Raw genomic sequence first — 18,219 nt, forward strand, 5'->3', positions numbered from 1 at the left:
TCTTCAGGAAAGGCAGCAGACGTTTATTCAAACACTCTTTCACGTAAATTTCTTGGTTGACAGTCCCGGAAGCTATGAAAATGCTGCTTTTCAAGCCACAGGTACAGATGGCTTGCCAACCCAGATATTTCTTTGCGAACTTTGACAGTTTTATGTGCTTGAAAATATCTGCTACCTTTCCCCTTCCTTTTGCCGTATAAAACTCCTGTCCCGGGAGCTGCTTGTAGTCGGCTTTGACGTAGGTTTCGTCGTCCATTACCACGCAGTCAAACTTTGTCAGCATCGTTGTGTACAGCCTCCGGGATCGCGCTTTGGCCGTCGTATTTTGTTTATTATCGCGATTTTGCCAGCTTTGCGTGCGAGTAGCTCGGATTTTCGCGATGCGCGAGCAAAATTTTGATACGCTGCCCTTCTTGCTTGGACGGCATTTTGACAACTGAAGAGTAAATTCCAAAATAGGAGCAACATTCTACACACACACACACCTTCAAAATGAGGGGTGTTCAGGTTTTTTAAATGCAAAATTGAAAGAAATACGTCAATTTTATATTGACCAAATTTTGACCGTATCACCCTTCAGTCTAAATAGGCTAGAAATATTTTTCATATAGGTGAGGTCTAAAATACATTTTTATAAACTTCTTTAGCAATAAATGAAAAATACGAATATTATCTACTGCTGATACTTTTTCGGGTTCTTATTTGTGTTTTTTTTCTCAAACTTTGAAGGATATTATAGGCCAAATAGCGCATATTTTCGTAAGACCATTTGGTCACAATTCAAGAATCAAGTTTTCAGAACAAGCTCATATAGCTCTTGAAGTAATTGAGGTAGGTTTTAAAAATGACAATATTTGTTGTACATGTTGTTAGTACAAATAAAAACAGAAGAAAAATTAAAGTTTTTAATATTAAGTTTATTCGGTAGTGAAGGGGTTAAAACATTGGTTTCAAGAAAAATTCGAATACTTTTAAGACAATTTAATTTTTAAAATTCGATGCAAGTGGAGGATGCGAACGTATATCCAACCATCTTGAAGTCTAAAAGGCTTTGTCTAAATAAATAAGAAAGAGCCTATTTAGACTTTTACATGTACAATAAAATCAAAGACAAACATTTATCGACAAGTTTAAGAATTTATTGCCACCACGGTTTTCACAGTTGGTAGAATTCTACCAAAAATGGTAGATTTTTTTACTGGTTGGTAGATTGGTAGAATTCTTCTATAGAAATAAAATTTTGAAAAAATTTTCTATAGAAATAAAATTTTGAAAAAATTTTCTATAGAAATAAAATTTGGAAAAAGTTTCTATAGAAATAAAATTTTGACAAAATTTCTATAGAAATGAAATTTTGACAAAATTTTCTATAGAAATAAAATTTTGACAAAATTTTATATAGAAATAAAATTTTGACAAAAATTTCTATAGAAATAAAATTTTGACAAAATTTTCTATAGAAATAAAAATTTGACAAAATTTTCTATAGAAATAAAATTTTGACAACATTTTCTATAGAAATCAAATTTTGAAAAAATTTTATACAGAAATAAAATTTTGAGAAAATTTTCTATAGAAATAAAATTTTGGCAAAAATTTTCTTTAGAAATAAAATTTTGAGAACATTTTCTATAGAAATAAAATTTTGACAAAATTTTCTATAGTAATAAAATTTTGACAAAATTTTCTACAGAAATAAAATTTTGAAAAAATTTTCTATAGTAATAAAATTTTGACAAAATTTTCTATAGTAATAAAATTTTGACAAAATTTTCTATAGAAATAAAATTTTGACAACATTTTCTATAGAAATAAAATTTTGACAACATTTTCTATAGAAATAAAATTTTGACAAAATTTTCTATAGAAAAAAATTGACAAAATTGTCTATAGAAATAAAATTTTCATTCGTTTTATTTTGTTATTGTTTTTTTTTTTTTTTTCTTTAATCATTGTTGTTGTTTTTGATTTCAGCTTAAAACCATGCATTGACTAAACTACAAGTGTAGCTTAACCAACAGAGGAGAAGAATGTTTGTCAAATTTATTTGGGCAAAGCCCTATATGCAAGATGGTTAGATGGACGCACGTTTCGGAATTACCACATTCCTCATCAGCATCCTCTACTTGCAGCAAAACTATCAACCAATTATCAGAATAAATTCAGGCAGTTCACTAAACCCAAAAGTAAACCACACTTGTCAAAATTTTCCATAGAAATAAAATTTTTCGCAAAATTTTCTATAGAAATACATTGCTATATTTGAAAATTCTTTTAGGCGTTGTTATCGATTGTTTACATGGGAATACTGTGTTTGGCCCGCAACAGGAATTTTCGTTAGAGCTACTGAATTAACCAAAATTATAAATGAAATTGTACCCTTCACCACTACTGTGGTACAGGGTACAATAAGTTTGTGCATTTGTATGTAACGCCAAGAAATAGTGGTCATAGACCCATCTTTTAGTATACTGATCGGCTTAGAATTAAATTCTGAGTCGATTTAGCGATGTCCGTCTGGCCGTCCGTCTGTCTGTATATGTAATTTTGTGCACAAAGTACAGCTCGCAATTTAAGTCCGATCGTCCTCAAATTTGGCATAGGGCCGTTTCTTGGGACAGAGACAATCGCTATTGGTTCAGATTTAGATATAGCTGCCATATATATTTATCCCCGATTTGGTCATAGTTAGCGTGTTTATCAACCGATTTTCTTGAAATGCCGTATATCTAAATATGACCACAGAGGCCAAAGTTTATTACCGATCTTCGTGAAATTTTGCACAGAGGGTAGAATTGGCATTATACCAATGTTTGGTAAATTTGATTGAAATCGGTTGAAATTTAGATATAGCTCCCATATATATCTTTCGTCCGATTTGAACTTATATGGCCACAAAAGCCAGAGTTTTGCCGTGATTTGCTTCAAATTTTGCACAAGGGGTACGATTAATAGTATCGTTAAGTGTGTCAAATTTTGTTAAAATCGGTTCAGATTTAGATATAGCTCACATATATATCTTTCGCCCGATTTGGACTTATATGGTCTCAAAAGCCAGAGTTTTTCCCTGACTTACTTCAAATTTTGCACAAGCGGTACTTTTAACGATACTATTGTATGTGCCAAATATGGTCAAAATCGATTCAGATTTAGATATAGCTCCCATATATATCTTTCATCCGATTTGAACTTATATGGCCTCAAAATCCAGGGTTTTGCCGTGATTTGCTTCAAATTTCACACAAGGAGTACGTTTAGTAGTATCGGTAATTGTGCCAAATTTGGTAGAAATCGGTTCAGATTTACATATGGCGCCCATATATATCTTCCGTCCGATTTGCACTCATATGACCAGGGGGGCCAAAGTTATACTCGCATTTACGTGAAATTTTGCATAGATAGCAGAATTATTATTCTAACTATACATGTCAAATTTAGTCAAAATCGGTTCAGATTATATATAGCTCCCATATATACGTACACCAGAGTTGGGGAAATATGTTATGGTAGACTGTTAAACATTTTAGACCCATTTTCAATGGAAGTTTCCTCCAATTAACAGGATAGCGTTAGCCGATTTAAATTTTAATTACAGAGATTTTGTAGAAGTAAAAAAATTGTCTCATTTATATAGCTTCCAGCAAATGTAAAGTAGTTTAGATGGTAACACAAATTTTGACCTACATAGGGGTGAAAGTTATAATATAGTCGGCCCCGCCCGACTTTAGACTTTACTTACTTGCCAAAATTTTGTTTCTATAGAAATTTTTTGCCAAAATTTTATTTCTAAAGAAAATTTTTGCAAAATTTTATTTCTAAAGAAAATTTTGTCAACATTTTATTTCGAAAGAAATTTTTTGCAAAATATTATTTCTAAAGAAAATTTTTGCAAAATTTTATACCTCTAGAAAATACCGCAATATAAAAGGCAAACCTCGTATTATATATGAAAATAAAATTTTTCCTTTCGTTGGTACATTAAAGAAAATACTAATAATTTTTCATAAAAATCTTAAACCTTATTTTAATTTTTCTTTTTTTTTGTTACAGAAATTTACCGCATTGTTTCCCAAAAACAAATTCGTGATCCACCGGAAGGTGATGTCATTGGCAATGATATACCCATTGATATTAAGACGACTGTTACTAATGATGTACGCAAACAATGCTGTCAGTGACCGCCTTATAGCTGCCCCAAATCCTACAACAACTATTACACCTTTATTCAAGAACACGCTGAAAGCCCATGTTATAATTTTTTTTTATTCAAAAAAAATTTATTCTCCCATTTATTTTCTTTAAGAAATAATTAATTAGAGAAGAATACTTCAATAAACCCCCCTTCCCACAACAGTATACAGAGAAATAATTTAAAACAAAGGTAAAAAATAACAAAAATTTCCATAGTGTTTGCTTTCATTTTCTTCAAGAAAAATTCTTTTAGGCGTTGTTATCGATTGTTTACATGGGAATACTGTGTTATTGGCCCGCAACAGGAATTTTCGTTAGAGCTACTGAAATAATCAAAATTATAAATGAAAACATACATGTTCCGTAAAGTCTTGCCGAAATCTAGAGGAACAAGAATCTTCACATCAATTGAGTTAATCTATCTGCTTTATATTGAACTGTTTTAATAAAGTAACCGCGAAAAATCGATAACACATCGTCGAATTAGCCAATATGTATACATTTCTTATAGGTAGCGGAAATATCCGCTACGGGTGCAAAACAGGATTTATGGGAGAAAATGAAAAAAATCGATAATATCGTCCTACCGAAAATTTCTATATTTTTCTTATGGGCAGCAGAAATTTCGACAGTAATTGATGCGGGCTTAAATGGGATGGAGGATTTGTCCAATATGAATTGGCTATAATTGAAAAGTAATTCAGAGCATACTCCAAATATAAAACTAAATTGGTATGTTGCGAAATGTTTGTTTTCAACAAACCTAACAAACATTTCGTAATGCTTTCTTAAGGCCGGTACTCTGTTCGGTTTTCGCGTTGAAACTCCATACAAAACCAAAAAATGCGAAAAATTTGCGAAATTTTTTCCATTTGTGATACTTTGTTTTTTCGTGTTGAAAAACTGACGTTTATAGCACGGCGCCATTTGCAATGTGAATTAAGAAATTATTTAGTTATTAAAAACTATTTGTGCGGGTTTATAAATCAAACACGGACCATATTGTTGTTCCGAAACTATACAAAGGATCAAAGAAATAGCAGATCAATTGCCCAAGGAAAAATAAAATGTTATTTTGTAAAAACAAGCAACAACCACCAACTTAATCCAATATCGCTCCTTGTAAAATAGCGCTCCAAGCTACCTAAAAAAACGCCGCTTTCTATGTGCGAAATAATGGTTTCCATAAAATTTTTTCGCAAGAATGAACATAGTACCGGCCTTTACATACGTAATGTATTTGCGATAATACGTCTGACTAATTGCATCGTAATGAACACAACCCAATAATTTTGACGTTTCACGTGTTGCCTTTTGTTTTGATCCATCTTCAATTGGTGAACACGCGGTGTTATTAGTTTATTGAAATATTGTTTTTCTAAAGAAATAAAACAAAAAATTCAAACACAATGGGCAAATCTAAAAAGAAACATCCTAAAAAACGTACCGCAGCATTCAAAGAAAGCGAACCAAGTGAATTGGCTGAAGCTCCACATTCATTTATTATACATCGTGGTCTAACATGCCCATATATCACAGATCTAACATTGGATTTTCGTAAAATTATGGAGCCATTTACGGCCAGTGAGCTGAAGGAAAAGAAAATAAACCGCATAAAGGATTTTGTTGCTGTTAGTAGCTTCTTCCATGTCTCCCACATGGGAATTTTCAATAAGGCTGCCACACAGCTATCCTTTAAAGTTGCTCGCTTGCCTCGAGGTCCTACGTTAACTTTTAAAGTTCATCAATTTACTCTGGCAAGAGATGTAATATCGTTGAATAAGAAACAATTTGTGGACGATAGTATCTATAAACATTCTCCCTTGGTGGTAATGAATAATTTTACTGGTGATGGAAAGCATTTGAAATTGATGGCACACACCTTTCAAAATATGTTTCCCGCTATAAATTTGGCAGAGGTTTGACAAACTATATAATAATAATTAATTTATCTTTCTTAGCTTTGTTCTGTTTTACATTATAGATTAACATAGCCACCATTAGAAGATGTGTACTTTTTTCCTTTAACCCGGAAACCAATTTAGTTGATATGAGACATTATTCAATACAAGTTGTACCTGTGGGTCTAACGAAAGGGGTCAAAAAATTGGTTATGGGTAAAATACCAAATTTGGCCAAATGCGAAGATATAGCAGACTTTATTATGCAGTAAGATGCATTAGGATAATGATGAGAGCGATCTTTATATACCTATTTTCCTTTTTTACAGAGATGGCAATGCTTCAGAGTCAGAGGCCGAAGAAGATGAAAATTCTCAGGTTGTTCTGCCCCAAACTCTTAAACGTAAAGGCAATTTGGAAAATAATAAATCCGCTGTGCAACTTCAAGAAATTGGACCACGTATGACTTTACAGCTTATGAAAATTGAGGATGGTTTGCTCACTGGTGAAGTTCTTTATCACGATCACATCGTTAAGACGGAGGAAGAAAAAGAGGCCTTAAGAAAAATGGTGGAGAAGAAGCAGAAATTGAAAGAGCAACGTAAAAAACAACAAGCAGAAAATAGAGCCCGGAAACTCAAAGAACTTGAAAAGAAAGGCAAGCATTCAGTGGACACAACAAACAATGACGACCAGGAAAATGGAGATATGGAAGAAAGAGGGGCAGCCAGTGACCTGGATGATGATGCTGTCTATTATAAAGAGGAAGTTGGCGAGGAACCCGACGAAGAACTTTTCAAATCTACAGAACCCGAATCAAGAAAACGGACGAAATTGCCCAAGAGTTTCAAAAGTAAAAAACCAAAATTGGACATACAGAGTTCAAAGAGTATGAACAAGAAAAATCCTGGTGAAAAAGTCAAAAATGGCTACAAAGGAAAAAAATCATTTGGAGAAAAAGAGAATGGTGGCTTTAAAGGCAAAAAAACTTTCGGTGGTAAGAAAAAAGCCGGCCTAAAGGACAAAAAATCTTTTAAATTTAATAAAAGGAAATAATTTTGTATATAAAACAACCCGCCTAGAACTTTTAAAATTTTTAAGTTTATTATAACTTAACAATAAAAACTAGGTTTTGTAATTTTATTTATCCGAACATTTTTTTCACCATACCCCTATAACTATCTTCATTGGTTTTCCTTCGTTCCGTAATTTTTTGATGCAAACTTAAGAATTCCTTTTTATCTTTGTAGTCAGGCACCTTTTCTATTGTCTTTTGAGCTAAATCGAATTCTGCCAGATAATAATAAGCCATAGCACGGCGATAAATTGCCTTCTCCGAGGGGGAATTTTGATTTTCAACAAACTTTGTTTGATAGATAACATCCTCGTAGCGTTTTGCATTAAGAAGACAGGCAGCTAAATTAGTTTGCACCTGTACCAAAAGGTCATGCATATCCTTGCCCGACATTCCATCGTTTTTTTTCGTAAGGGGTTCGAAATTTTTAAAGGAAATCAAACATTTAGCTGCTCTTACGAAGTATTCATGAGCAAAAATAGGATACGTTTTGAACATCTTTACGCCATTCTCTTTATATCTAAGTGCTAAATTATACATTTCTGGTACGGTTAGTTTTTGTATTTCTTTCGACTCCTTAATAGATTTCAATGTTACTGTTATGCTAATGGGGTTTCCTGTCCCCTTAGTTTTTATAGTACACAATGCCTTTTCTCCTATTAGCATTTGTTGAATCAACATGTCTAAATAGTAATCAACAGGACATAACGCCGTGCCCATTTCCATACATTGGTCTACATTTAAGTTATCTTCCGTCAGGTAAACCGATTCACGATTCTCAAGATTTTCAACTTTGGATACGGAAATTATTACTGTTGAGACTCTATGGGGTTTCTCCAATTTGGAAAAGTGGAGATCTAACACCTTCTTGTGCAAACCTTTGCGTTCCAATTGCCATTCACTTCCAATATACCATTCCATGGTTTAAAATTAATTTGTTTAACTTGGATTTCTCGGATTCTGGTAAATTCTATCACTTGCTTGTCCAAAAGCCAAATAAAAACAAAATTGACAGAGCTCAGAGACGAGGAGGCATATTTATCGACGTCGAAATTATTAAACATAAGGGATGTATTTCTTGGTACTAGCAACCCATAAAAAGGTGGCATCTCTAAAACAACGGAGCTATATTGTTAAAAATCGAAACAAAAATTCGTATTTAGCACGATTATTGGTACATTTTCGTGATTTCATAATTTTAAAAAGCTCATCAGAAAAAAATTAAGCGACTTTCATCATTGTCCTCAGATGTGTAGTACTTGCATAAATTTTCATTTTGGTCCGAAAAATTCCAAAATTGGTCCAAAAAATATTAATTTTTAAATTTGGTCGGATGGTCGGACTAAATGGAATTTGGTTAATTTTGGTCCATTTTCGTCAAATCGATAATTTGTTCAAAATTTTCTATAGAAATAAAATGTTTACAATTTTTTCTATAGAAATGAAATTTTGTCAATATTTTCTATTGAAATAAAAAGACAAAATTTTCTATAAAAATAAAATTTTGCCAAAACTTTATAATAAAATAAACTAAAAAAAAATTTGTATAGATACAAAATTATGGAAAAAAATTGTATAGAAAGAAACTTTTGTAAAAATTTTATATAGAAATAAAATTTTGGATAACTTTCTATAGAAATAAAAGTTTGACAAATTTTCTATAGAAATAAAATATTGACAAAATTGTCTATAGAAATAAAATTATGACTAAATTTTCTATAGAAATAAAATGTTGGCTAAATTTTCTATGAATAAAATTATGACTAAATTTTCTATAGATATAAAATTTTGTCTACATTTTCTATAGAAATATAATTTTAACAAAAAAATTTCTATAGAAATAAAATGTTGGCTAAATTTTCTATAGAAATAAAATTATGACTAAATTTTCTATAGATATAAATTGTTGGCTAAAATTTCTATAAAAATAAAATTGTGACAAATGTTTCTATAGAAATGAAATTTTGACAAAATTTTCTATAGAAATAAAATTTTCACAAAAGTTTTCTATAGAAATGACATTTTGACAAAATTTTCTATAGAAATAAGATTTTCACAAAATGTTTCTATAGAAATAAAATTGTGGCTAAATTTTCTATAAAAATAAAATTTTGACACAATTTTCTATAGAAATAAAATGTTGCCAAAATTTTCTAGGAATAAAATTATGACTAAATTTTCTATAGATATAAAATTTTGTCTACATTTTCTATAGAAATATAATTTTGACAAAAATTTCTATAGAAATAAAATGTGGGCTAAATTTTCTATAGAAATAAAATTATGACAAAATTTCCTATAGATATAAAATTTTCTATAGAAATAAAATTGTGACAAAATGTTTCTATAGAAATGAAATTTTGACAAAATTTTCTATAGAAAAAAAATTTTCACAAAAGTTTTCTATAGAAATGAAATTTTGACAAAATTTTCTATAGAAAAAAAAATTTTCACAAAATTTTTCTGTAGAAATAAAATATTGACAAAATTTTCTATAGAAATAAAATTGTGGCTAAATTTTCTATAGAAATAAAATTTTGACACAATTTTCTATAGAAATAAAATTTTGGCTAAATTTTCTATAGAAATAAAATGTTGACACAATTTTTATTTATTTTTTTTCATAATTATTTTATTTTTATACCCTGCTTCACACTGTGGAACAGGATATTATAAGTTAGTGCATATGTTTGCAACACCCAGAAGGAGACGAGATAGACACATGGTGTCTTTGGCAAAAATGCTCAGGATGGGCTCCTGAGTCGATATAGCCATGTCTGTCTGTCCGTGAACACATTTTTGTAATCAAAGTCTAGGTCGCAGTTTTAGTCCAATCGACTTCAAATTTGGCACAAGTATGTGTTTTGGCTCAGAATAGATCCCTATTGATTTTGGAAGAAATCGGTTCAGATTTAGATATAGCTCCCATATATATATTTCGCCCGATATGGACTTAAATGGCCCCAGAAGCCAGAGTTTTACCCTAATTTGCTTAAAACTTGGCACAAGAAGAACAATTAGTACTATAGTCAAGTGTGACAAATTTTATTGAAATCGGTTCAGATTCAGATGTAGCTCCCATATATAGCTTTCGCCCGATTTACACTCATATGACCACAGAGGCCAATTTTTAACTCCGATTTAGTTGAAATTTTGCACAGAGAGTAGAATTAGCATTGTTGCTATGCGTGCCAAATTTGGTTGAAATCGGTTATGATTTAGATATAGCTCCCATATATATGTTTTTCTGATTTCGACAAAAATGGTCTAAATACCAACATTTTCCTTGTAAAATCGCCACTGCTTAGTCGAAAAGTTGTAAAAATGACTCTAATTTTCCTAAACTTCTAATACATATATATCGAGCGATAAATCATAAATAAATATTTGCGAAGTTTCCTTAAAATTGCTCCAGATTTAAACGTTTCCCATATTTTTTACTAACATTGTGTTCCACCCTAGTGCATTAGCCGACTTAAATTTTGAGTCTATAGATTTTGTAGAAGTCTATCAAATTCTGTCCAGATCGAGTGATATTTAAATGTATGTATTTGGGACAAACCTTTATATATAGCCCCCAACACATTTGACGGATGTGATATGGTATCGAAAATTTTGATCTACAAAGTGGTGCAGGGTATAATATAGTTGGCCCCGCCCGACTTTAGACTTTCCTTACTTGTTTTTTTATAAAAGTGTGCCATAGGTTTTTAGTTTTAGGATATTAGTTTTAAACATCACATTTAGCCTTTCTTTGTTTTTATTTTCATAATTTTCATATATATTTCGTTTTATTATAGTATTTTTCACTTAGTGTTTTTAAAATATGTATTAGTTAGTTTTATAATTTCAAGCAAATACCTGTAATCATTTGTATTATCTATCAACATATTGTCCGCATGGGCTCGGTTTGATTAAATAAAGATGAATATGAATATATGAAATGATATTTTAGCAAAAAAAGTGACAACATTTTCTACAGAAATAAAATTTTGTCAAAATTTTCTAAGACATAAAATTTTGACGTTTTCTATAAAAGTAAAATTGTGACAAAATTTTCTATATTTTTTTTTCAAAATCTTCTATAGGAATAAAATTTTGTCAAAATTTTCTATAGAAATATAATTTTGACAAAAGTTTCTATAGAAATACAATTTTGACATAAGTTTCTATAGAAATAAAGTTTTGACAAAAATTTCGATTAATATTGAAAATAGAAACAAAAACTTTAAAAAAATTAGAAACCTTTTAACTTTTAAATTACATTAATTTAATTCTGAAGAATGGTGCGCTGGTACTAATTCTTGTAGAATTTAGGTAAAATATTGGCCCAAAATAAAAATTCATTGTGGCAATGCTGCCTACCACCTTATTCATAGGCGATTTTATCAAATTGTGGGTAAATACAAACGTGAACATGGTAACCCTAAAAAACATAATGCCAAATAAAAGCGGGTATTCTGCAGGAACATAACAACTCAAAACAAAATGCTTTCATCTCGTGGTGCTTTTATTGTTTTTGAAGGATGTGATCGTTGTGGGAAATCTACACAATCGCGACTGTTGTTGACATTTTTAAAAAACAATGCCATACCCGCAAAGCATATGGCATTTCCCGAACGTTCCTCCAATATTGGTCAAGTCATCAATGCATATCTAACAAATAAGCAACAATTAAATGATGAAACCATTCATTTACTTTTCTCTGCGAATCGATGGGAACATAGCAATGAAATTGTTAGTCAGCTAAACTCTGGTATTACATTGGTAGTAGATCGTTATGCCTATAGTGGTATGGCTTATAGCGTCGCCAAAGGAATGTCAAAAGAATGGTGTATGGGTCCTGAAATAGGTCTACCCCGACCTGATTTAGTATTCTATTTGAAGACGAATGTCGATGCTCTACTGGATCGGGCCAATTACGGTGAGGAACGTTATGAAAAAAAGGAATTTCAAAATAAAGTTGCCGACGTTTTCGATGATATATACAGTATGGAGCAAAGCTATTGGTATAAAGTCGATGCCAATCAACCAATGGATACAATACATTCCATTATTAAGGATAAGACATTGGAAGTAATAGAAGATGTAAAATATGAGCCAACCAAAATATTACAATGGTCCAGAAAATAACATGTTTATTATTTCCTTTTAATCATTCCAAATGTGTTTAAAATTTATGTAACTTATTATGGCATTTTTATTTTTAAAATAAGTTTATTAAATAATTGCAAATCAAAGATTTAAAGATTTTTCGTTGGCTTTAGGCGCCGATATGGAATTTTCACCGACATATCGTACAAAACTAATTGACTTCAGAAAAATTGTGGGCATATTCATCATTTTCGTCACGAGTCCATTAATTAGTTTCGGGCTGCTTAAGTTAGCGTAAGGATTCCGAGTTGTTATAGTTGTATCTTTACATATTTAAATTAAAGAATTTCAGGATGCTTCCAAGGTTGCAAGGAGCCACCGTGGTGCAATGGTTATTAGCATGCCGGCCTTGCATACACAAGGTCTATTCCTGCTTCGACCGAACATCAAAAACTTTTTCAGCGGTGGATTATCCCACCTCAGTAATGCTGGTGACATTTCTGAGTGTTTCAAAAGCTTCTCTAAGCGGTTTCACTGCAATGTGGAACGCCATTCTGACTCGGTTATAAAATTGAGGACCATTGAGTCTAACATGGAATTGGGCAGCACTCAGTGATAAGAGAGAACTTCACCACTGTGGTATCACAATGGACGGAATAGTCTAAGTGAGCCTGAAAATATCGGGCTGACACTATACCTAACCTAACCTAAGTTTGCATAATTGCCTTTGAGAATAGGGCTTAGCACATACTTTCTGTAGGGTACCTTAATGTTCCGAGCTCTCTTCCGGTCCATTGCTTGTGGTATTGTTGTGCAATTTGATGGCAAATATGCACAAAAAAAGTATTTTTTTGTCTTCAATCACGAAATTAATTGATCCAATTAATTTTTAATGTCTTCAATCATAATGGAAAGTCAATTGAAAAATTAATTGATTCAATTAAAAATGTAATTGATACTATTAATTTTTATGATTGATTTTTGTTTCAATTAAAATATTTGTTGAATCAATTAAATTTTTAATTGAATATTTTTTAAAACTCAATTAAAACTTTAATTGGAAAAAATTTCGTGAATTTTTTTCTGTGTGGGTTTCGAATGTTAGGATCATTATTGATTTCCTTTTATTTTGAGTGTGATTTTTTGGTTGCTTTATAGTTATAGGAAGCTCGCAATTAAAAAAAAAAAAAAAAAAAAATTCGCCAATTATAGGTACACACCAATAATTTTTTTTTCTGATTCAATCGCGAAATTAATTGATCCAATTAATTTTTTAAATGAAATGTCATCAATCACAGAAATGATAGTATCAACTAATTGATACTATCAATTTTTCATTGATTTTTGTTTCAATTAAAAAATTTGTTGAAACAATTAAAGTTTTAATTGAATATTTTTTAAAACTCAATTAAGATTTTAATTGGAATGATTTTCATGACATTTTTTTCTGTGTAGCGGCAACTTGATCCATTTGCTTTAGATCATGATATAAAAGTGAATCTAGCTTATGATAGTTTTGGTCCCATATTTTTGTTGGGAGCAGTTTCCAAAATTGTTCAGATTCATCTGCGTTATATAGATGATCTTCATAAAGACCCATTGCCTCGAAAGTAAACGTCTCAACAGCAGAAAGATTACTTCATAACTGTTCTCCACTTATCATGCTCCACAGTTTTTTATTCGATCGGAAGAACTGTGACTTTACTCCTCCCTCATCTTTTGTTAGCCTTCTTTAGCTGAGGTGATCTAATTTTAACAATATAATTGACAGTAGATCTCATTTTCGATCAAAAAGTTTTTGGCCATATTTTCCATAAAAACATATGGTTATCAAGCAAACGTATCTAACAAATTTTAAATGAAAAGAAAAGGTACTGAGAGCGCAGAAATCGATGCTTCGTACTTTAGGAATATACGACCGAAAATTTATTTTGCGTTGTCTGTCACACAACGAAGTAAGCTACAGAGAGTTAATATTGTTTTAGTTTCTAAACAAACGATAAAATAGCGGACAATTGCTGCGACACAAACAAACATACATATATTACTGTCTAGATTTTAGAGGAAACATTAAAAAAAAACTGTCCGAACAAAAGGAGCTGTCGTGACTACTGGATAATCCAGATTACAGAGGTTACACTGTACATAGGTTACATGGAACCCAAATGATAACTAACAACTGCAAACTCTGCTCTTATCACTTTTTTAACTTTCACTTTTATTATTATTTCACTTTATATAAAGATACACTTGTAGTCTAGTCAATGCATGGTTTTAAGCTGAGATCAAAAACAATAATTATAATCTAAATTAGTTTCGTAGAACTACCTCGTATGGTTAAATTGGCATGCTTTGTTATTTATTAGTTTTTCAATATTACAAACACAAATTGATTTTATTAAATTTCTTTGTGATTACTTTGGTTGTTCATTTCTTAAGAATAGTTATAAAATTAATAAAATAAAATTAATTTTATCACAAATAAATAAAAAAAACATGAACATTTTGATTTATACTTATTTATGATATTTTAATGAGTCGATTAGGAATTATTACGATGAGAAATCTTAATTGCTTAAGGTGGGTACTATATTAGATTTTTCTACCAAAATTCTGAATTGAAAGTGCAAAACTATATATCACAACAGTTATTGCTCTGTTCATGTATATGGAATTATTCAAATTCATTTCGGATTCTATGTCGAAAGGCAAGACACTTCATATATTGTTGAGTAGGAAGCGAACATATATAATATTTGTTAAGAAAAAAAGTAACAACATTGTTAACATTTGAATCAATTTTGAGGCCTAAAATTTGAAAATTAATGTATTAGAGCGCGAGATCCAGCGCTACAAAAGAGAGCCTTTAGATCAAGCAACTCACCAGGCAGGTTTGAACAGGATTCATGAGGAAACTGTAGCTGAAGCGGTGAGAAGCTACAAGGTTAATCCTGTTCTCCGAGTCCGACCACTGCCCATAGCACCGGAGGAAAGAGACCTCCCACGGCAGACTAGGGTAGTTTTAGCCCAATTAAGATCAGCCAAGAGCAATTCCTACTTATCTGTGATTGATAGCAGCATGCGGTCATGCAATGGTTAGCATGACCGCATTGCATACACAAAAAAAATGAAAATTCGCAGCGTTATTAATTTTTTTTTACCATTTTCTCTTATAATAAGCAAGCGAACTTTTCGCCAGTGGTACATACTGGAATAGCCTAAGTGAGCCTGAAATAACAGGCTGCTGCCACTACACCTTACTTATACTGAACATTAAAGGTCGGTATGCGTTCTAACGAAATTTCCGCAACCCATAAGAAATGTATTGTTGTATTTGTTAACGAAAATTCCGTTAGTATCGATTGTTTACATTTGTTTCCCATAAGAAATGCATACAATCTAAGTTTTCGCTAGAGATGCATACCGGACTTAAACCCGAACCCGAACTTAATACGTTTGCAAAGTAATGTTATAAAGCAAAAAAGGATTCTTACAACACTTACCTGGCAATCTTTTCGTAAACAACGTTTTAATCTTTTTAAATTTAATTTAAAGAAGTCTATATCCGTGTTGTAGAATGTGCAACGCTACTTTGGCGGTAAAATCAACTGTCACACACTGTCAAAAGGTTTGTGGTTAGGGTTGCCATACAAAACAATATTATCATAGGTAGTTTGATTGTACAATCAATTTGTGCAATTTTTAATAAGAAAAAATGAGTATTAAGTTCGAGTTTAAGGTAGGTAGTATGTTCGGTTTTCGAGTTGAAAATCACTTTATTTTCGCGATTACTTTTCCTGAAATAATCAAAATTATAAATGAAAACAGACATATTCCTGTAAGGTCTTGCCGAAATCTAGAGGAACAAGAAACTGCACACCAATTGACTTAATCTATCTGCTTTATTTTGAACTGTTTTAATAAAGTAACCGCGAAAATTTCAACGCGAAAAGCGAACATAGTACTTACCTTTAGCCGCTAAAGTGAAAACTAAATCAGCAAACAAAGTCATAAAATTATAAATAGTTGTTGAAAATTTTATTATAACTTGATGGGGAATAGCCCAAAGCAAATTTTCGTAAAGTTTGTTTTCCTTAAAGTGGATTAATTCAGAAAAGTAATCGTGAAAAAATTGCGATTTTAGCGGCTAAACTCGAACTTAATACCCACCTAAAGGAATTTATTTATTTATAATATTTATAACCATAATAAATAATGACAGAAGGTAGGGTAGTTACAGGAAAGGACTTTAACAGCCGTAAATTACTAAAGGCCGTTATGCACCTCCAGCCGAAATTTCCACTACCTATAAGAAATGCATTGTTATATATTTGCCAACGAAAGAGGAAATATTATCGATTGTTTACATTTTGCTCCCATAAGAAATATATTGCAAAACTATGTTATTGGTATGCAATTTTCCGCCGGGCTTAAACTATGAAACTGCAATTTGTAGTTTTTGTATTTCTTTTGGATAACGGAAGACCTCTACCACCTTGATTCTTTAGAAGAAACAAGATACTGGGCTCCTTTTTGTGTTTTAAGCAACTTTAAGGAAGACGGATAAATAGAAGATCTTGAGCAAGGAACACCTCACGAAGAAGAAGATGAGAAATTTACCTCGAGGAATACTAGAAAAGACCTAAAAGGGGACACCAATTCGATTCAAGAATTAGTATCGTCCTCGACCTAACCGTGAATAGCGTATATTTCGTTATAGGTATATAGCGGTCTAAGGGGACATCAATTCGATTCAAGAAGTAGTATCGTCTTCGACCTAACCTAACCGTGAATAGCGTATATTTCGTTATAGGTATATAGCGGTCTTATGGAAGAAATCCTGCTACAGATGCTTACTGGGTTTAAAGCTTCATACTCACCTCTCTATTGCATGCCGATAAAGCAGTCTTTAACTTTGAATTGCCATTCTGAGAATGAGTTTTTTATTTGAAATTTTGTTTGCTACCGATTTTTTTTTTTTGATCCTGAAAATGGCAGACTTACATTCCACATGCATCATAAAATTTGCCTTAATGCTTTAAACAGTGCAAAAACATATAGGAAATCATAAACATAAAATTTTTCCAAAACTTGAGTAGAAAAGTTCCAATGCATTAATTTTTGGAAATAAATGGCTGTAACAACATAAGCTTTCGGTTTTGGTCACCTTTAGGGCGATATGGACCTCGTTCGATGTTGAGGCAATGTCAAGATTTTTAAATGTAAAAAAATCCATATTAAATGATTGATTTTTGTTAACACATTTTTATCTTATATTCATAATAATAAAAAATTTCAATGGTGGTAAATGCATTTGTTAAATCTTAACAACTTGGAAAGTTAAGTTTTAATTATTAAAAAAAAAATTGGAACAATGAAAATCACAAAGACATTTTTTAATGTGTTTCCACACTATACCACTAAAGCTACCCCCCGTTTTGAGTATGAATCTTATTCTCAAGATTTTTTTAACATAGGCAAAATAAAAAAATTTGAAATTACTTTTGTTCATGTATGAAAATATTTGAATTCCTTTTTATTAGATTTTTTTTTAATTTTTTATACGTATGCATATATGGGATAGTAGTTATTGTTGGAAGTGACTAGAAATAAAATACAATACAGAACTTAATCAACTTAAATAAAAAAATTTAAAACAAAAATCTCTTATTAAAAAATATATAAACTAAAAATAATATAAAATCTTTATAGTCTCAAATGATAATAAGTTTGTTTGCTTTCTGCTTAAACTTAAAAAAATAAAATAAAGAAAATTATAATTAAATTATATGTATAAGTTTACGATAAGCTGGGGTTATTGAGAAAATAATAATAATAATAAATTAAACAATATGTTTTGGGCTAATCTTTGATTAAAATAATATTTATTGAGCATTTGCTGTTGCTTTTATTTTTGGATTGATGTATGTATATATTCGTTTGATTGCTTACTTGCGT

The 18,219-nt window shown here is 31.0% G+C and overlaps 4 protein-coding genes across 5 annotated transcripts in view; 3 read left to right on the plus strand and 1 right to left on the minus strand.

Annotated features, from left to right (window-relative positions):
* Positions 1-4,674, plus strand: part of Rab11 (RAS oncogene family member Rab11) — a 36,963-nt gene extending 32,289 nt beyond the window's left edge. The window contains exons 5-6 of one of the 2 annotated variants that reach the window (XR_012717900.1): positions 4,051-4,381; positions 4,445-4,674. Coding sequence is in view for 1 of the 2 variants with exons in the window: in XM_075289920.1 (XP_075146035.1) it covers positions 4,051-4,178 (128 nt within the window). In the remaining variant the exon portion in view is untranslated. Of the gene's footprint in view, positions 1-4,050; positions 4,399-4,444 lie in introns of those variants that run through there. The other variant, XM_075289920.1, reaches the window with a different exon arrangement.
* An 826-nt stretch (positions 4,675-5,500) lies between these two features.
* On the plus strand, positions 5,501-7,235 carry ppan (Brix domain-containing protein peter pan). Its single transcript, XM_075289905.1, has 3 exons — positions 5,501-6,110; positions 6,176-6,360; positions 6,422-7,235. Exons 1-3 carry the CDS (start codon positions 5,601-5,603, stop codon positions 7,146-7,148), a joined length of 1,422 nt encoding a protein of 473 aa, XP_075146020.1. The 5' UTR covers positions 5,501-5,600; the 3' UTR covers positions 7,149-7,235.
* Positions 7,172-8,214, minus strand: Bdbt (Bride of doubletime). The gene has a single exon (XM_075289906.1). The coding sequence runs from the start codon at positions 8,086-8,088 to the stop codon at positions 7,237-7,239; it is 852 nt and encodes a 283-aa protein (XP_075146021.1). The 5' UTR covers positions 8,089-8,214; the 3' UTR covers positions 7,172-7,236.
* A 3,378-nt stretch (positions 8,215-11,592) lies between these two features.
* LOC142220652 (thymidylate kinase) lies at positions 11,593-12,407 on the plus strand. Its single transcript, XM_075289908.1, has one exon. It carries the CDS (start codon positions 11,656-11,658, stop codon positions 12,298-12,300), a length of 645 nt encoding a protein of 214 aa, XP_075146023.1. The 5' UTR covers positions 11,593-11,655; the 3' UTR covers positions 12,301-12,407.
* Positions 12,408-18,219: the final 5,812 nt, after the last annotated feature.

The sequence above is a fragment of the Haematobia irritans genome, chromosome 1 (genome assembly GCF_050003625.1).
Source record: "Haematobia irritans isolate KBUSLIRL chromosome 1, ASM5000362v1, whole genome shotgun sequence".
Taxonomy (NCBI): domain Eukaryota; kingdom Metazoa; phylum Arthropoda; class Insecta; order Diptera; family Muscidae; genus Haematobia; species Haematobia irritans.

Bases quoted from the DNA above. Each gene is read 5' to 3' on its own strand.
- Bdbt (XM_075289906.1), bottom strand. From the start codon at position 8,088: ATGGAATGGTATATTGGAAGTGAATGGCAATTGGAACGCAAAGGTTTG.
- LOC142220652 (XM_075289908.1), top strand. From the start codon at position 11,656: ATGCTTTCATCTCGTGGTGCTTTTATTGTTTTTGAAGGATGTGATCGT.
- ppan (XM_075289905.1), top strand. From the start codon at position 5,601: ATGGGCAAATCTAAAAAGAAACATCCTAAAAAACGTACCGCAGCATTC. The intron at 6,111-6,175 runs GTTTGACAAACT...TTTACATTATAG, and splicing joins CCGCTATAAATTTGGCAGAG to ATTAACATAGCCACCATTAG. The intron at 6,361-6,421 runs GTAAGATGCATT...CCTTTTTTACAG, and splicing joins ATAGCAGACTTTATTATGCA to AGATGGCAATGCTTCAGAGT.